This window comes from Geospiza fortis, unplaced genomic scaffold, assembly GCF_000277835.1.
Source record: "Geospiza fortis unplaced genomic scaffold, GeoFor_1.0 scaffold26, whole genome shotgun sequence".
Lineage (NCBI taxonomy): Eukaryota > Metazoa > Chordata > Aves > Passeriformes > Thraupidae > Geospiza > Geospiza fortis.
Window position 1 is genome coordinate 1,836,455 of NW_005054425.1, and position 2,947 is coordinate 1,839,401.

A 2,947-nucleotide genomic window follows, 5' to 3' on the forward strand; every position below is an offset into this window, starting at 1 on the left:
CCCCTCCTCCACTCAACCCCCTCCCCCCCACCCCCGCTCCTCATTAGCACATTCCTAATGAGCTCTAATGAGCCCCCCTCATTACTCTTGGGGGGACCCTTGGGGGGCTGTGCTGAGTCCATGGGGATCCCTCTGCTGTTTTGGGGGGTCTTGGGCTGCCCTCCTAACCTTGGCAGGAGCTGTGGGAGCCCCTCTGGTCTTTGAGGGATCTGGGGGTCCCTCCGGTGTTTTGGGGAAGCTGTGGGAGGTCTCCTTGATTTTTTGGGGTGGTCTGGGATGGGCTGTGGGGTCGGTCCGGGATGAACTGTGGGGTCCTGCTGTATTTGGGTGGGAGGGTGTTGCTTTTGGGGGGGTCCCCCTGTGCAGGGGGTGCTAGGAAGGGGTGCAGTTTGCCCTCCCCTGTGCCTCAGTTTCCCTGTGTGTGAGCCAGTCGCAGGCTCACGTTTGGGGGCTGTTTTTGGGGTGTCTCACCGATCCCCCTCCCCAGCTCGCCCACGCCATCCGCCTGCTCCTGGAGTACACAGAGACGCCCTATGAGGACAAACTCTACAGCTGTGGGGAAGGTGAGGGGGGTCAGGGGGTCCCCACACCACCCTCAGCCTCTTTTGGGGTTTTTGGGGTGGACACAACATCACCAACCCCCCTTCCCTTGCAGCTCCCGACTATGATAAGAGCCAATGGATCAACGAGAAGGAGAAGCTGGGGCTGGACTTCCCCAACGTAGGTGTCAGGGCCTGGGGGGGCTGGGCTGGGGCTGTCTCGCTGTCCCGGTGTCCCCATGTCCCTCTGTCCCCTCCAGCTGCCCTACTTCATCGATGGCCCCACCAAGCTGACCCAGAGCAACGCCATCCTGCGCTACATCGCCCGCAAGCACAACATGTGTGAGTGGGCTTGGAGTTCAGATTGGAAGGGATGGGAATGGGGTTGAAGTTGGGGTTGCAGTGGGGTTTGGAGGGGGCTTGGAGTGGGGTTGGAATTGGGATTAAATTTGGGATTGGAGTGGGGCTGGAGTTGGGTTTGGAGTTTGGTTTAATTTGGGGTTGGAGTTAGGGCTGGAGTGGGATTGGAGTTGGGGTTAAATTTGGGATTGGAGTTGGGATTGAAGTGGGGCTGGAGTTGGATTAAATTTGGGGTTGGAGTGGGCTTGGAGTTAGGGTTGGAGTGGGGCTGGAGTGGGTTTAGATTTGGGATTAAATTTGGGGTTGGAGTGGGGCTGACCGGGATTTGGGGTTCCCACAGCCAGGGAGTGGGAGTGGGGTTGGAGTGGGATTAAACCTGGGATTGAAGTTAGGCTGAAGTGGGTTTGGAGTAGGATTAAAGCTGGGATTGGAGTGGGGGTTGGAGTGGGATTAAACCTGGGTTTGGAGTTGGGCTGGAGTTGGATTAAATTTGGGTTTGCAGTGGGATTAAAGCTGGGACTGGAATGGGTTTGGAGTTGGGATTGGAATTAGATTAGGGTTCGGTTGGGTTGGGATCGGAGTTGGATTGAAGTTGGGGTTGGAGTAGGGTTTGTTTTAGGGTTGGGTTGGGAGCTGGAATTGGAGTTGGGTTGGAGTTGGGATTGGAGTAGGGTTGGAATTGAATTGGGGTTCAGTTGGGCTTGGTTTGGGGTTGGAGTTGGATTGGGGTGCAGGCTGGAGTGGGGGTGAGCATGGGGTTGGAGTTAAAGGGACCCACAGGCAGCAGCAGGGCTGGGGTCAGGGAGGGTTTGGGCCCCCAGTGCTGACCCCCCCTGTGCAGGTGGTGAGACAGAGGAGGAGATCCTGCGTGTGGACATGCTGGAGAACCAGATCATGGATTTCCGCATGAGCCTTGTCATGGTCTGCTACAACCCTGACTTTGTGAGTGTGCTGCAGGCTGGGGCACCCCGTGCCAGCACTGGGGACCCTGTGCCAGCACTGGGGACCCCATAATGGGACGGTGCTCCCCAGGGTGGCAGGCTGGGGCTGCCCATCCTCACCCTTTCCTTCCCTCCTCCCTCAGGAGAAGCTCAAGCCGGGCTACCTGGAGCAGCTCCCGGGGAAGCTGAAGCTCTTCTCCAACTTCCTGGGGGACAGAAAGTGGTTTGCAGGGGAGAAGGTACTGCCAGGGCTCCCGAGGGGGCTGAGGGGCTGGGGAGGGGGTTTGTCCTCACTGTGTCCCCCTGATGTCCCCAGCTGACCTTCGTGGACTTCCTCATGTTCGACGTGCTGGATCAGAACCGCATCTTTGAGCCCAAGTGCCTGGAGCCCTTCAAGAACCTCAAGGACTTTGTGGAGCGCTTTGGGGTGAGCAGGGGCACCCCGAGGTCACCCCTGGGTGGGGCTGCCGCGGTGGGGGCACCCCTGACCCTCTGTGTGTGTCCCCAGGCTCTGGAGAAGGTGGCTGCCTACTTGAAGTCCAGCCGTTTCCAGAAGATGCCCATCAACAACAAGATGGCCAAGTGGGGCAACAAGAAGTTGTAGGAGCTCAGCACGGGGCTCAGAGGGTGGGGGAGTCCTAACCCAGCCCCTCCAGCACCCTCCACCCTTGAGGGGGGGACAGCACCACAGGCATGATACCCCTCAAGGCAATAAATCATTTTTAGATGTGGCACCCTGAGCCCCCCACAGGCCTTGTGGTGTTGGGGGGGCACTGACCGTGGTTGGGGGTTGGTGGGTGTGGGGTCAGGGGGGTCCCTGCCCCATGGGCACAGTCCCAGCGTGGCTGGGTTGGTTTGGGGCGGGAGCTCAGGCCGGTGCTGTTCCCAGGGCCCTCCCTCTTGCCCTGGGAAAGGCAAAGGGAAAGGAGCCCCAGGCCTCACTTCTTCCCGCCCGCGCTCCTCATTAGCACATTGCTAATGAGCTCTAATGAGGCAGCCCTGACAAAGGCCGGGGGGAGGGAGCCTTGGTGCCCTGCCACCCCCGCAGGGCGCTGAGCGGGCTGGGCTGGGGACAGCCCTGTGCCCTGGGGCCCCTCTCTGCCATGG

General features: G+C 59.9%; 1 protein-coding gene across 1 annotated transcript in view; it reads left to right on the top strand.

Moving 5' to 3' along the window:
- The window catches only part of LOC102038969 (glutathione S-transferase Mu 1-like), a 7,202-nt gene extending 4,628 nt beyond the window's left edge, over positions 1-2,574 (top strand). Inside the window, exons 4-10 of the mRNA XM_031061738.1 lie at positions 488-563; positions 656-720; positions 800-881; positions 1,741-1,841; positions 1,984-2,079; positions 2,157-2,267; positions 2,349-2,574. Of these exons, the coding sequence (XP_030917598.1) occupies positions 488-563; positions 656-720; positions 800-881; positions 1,741-1,841; positions 1,984-2,079; positions 2,157-2,267; positions 2,349-2,444 (627 nt within the window). The 3' untranslated portion in view covers positions 2,445-2,574. The remainder of the gene's footprint in view (positions 1-487; positions 564-655; positions 721-799; positions 882-1,740; positions 1,842-1,983; positions 2,080-2,156; positions 2,268-2,348) is intronic.
- Positions 2,575-2,947: the final 373 nt, after the last annotated feature.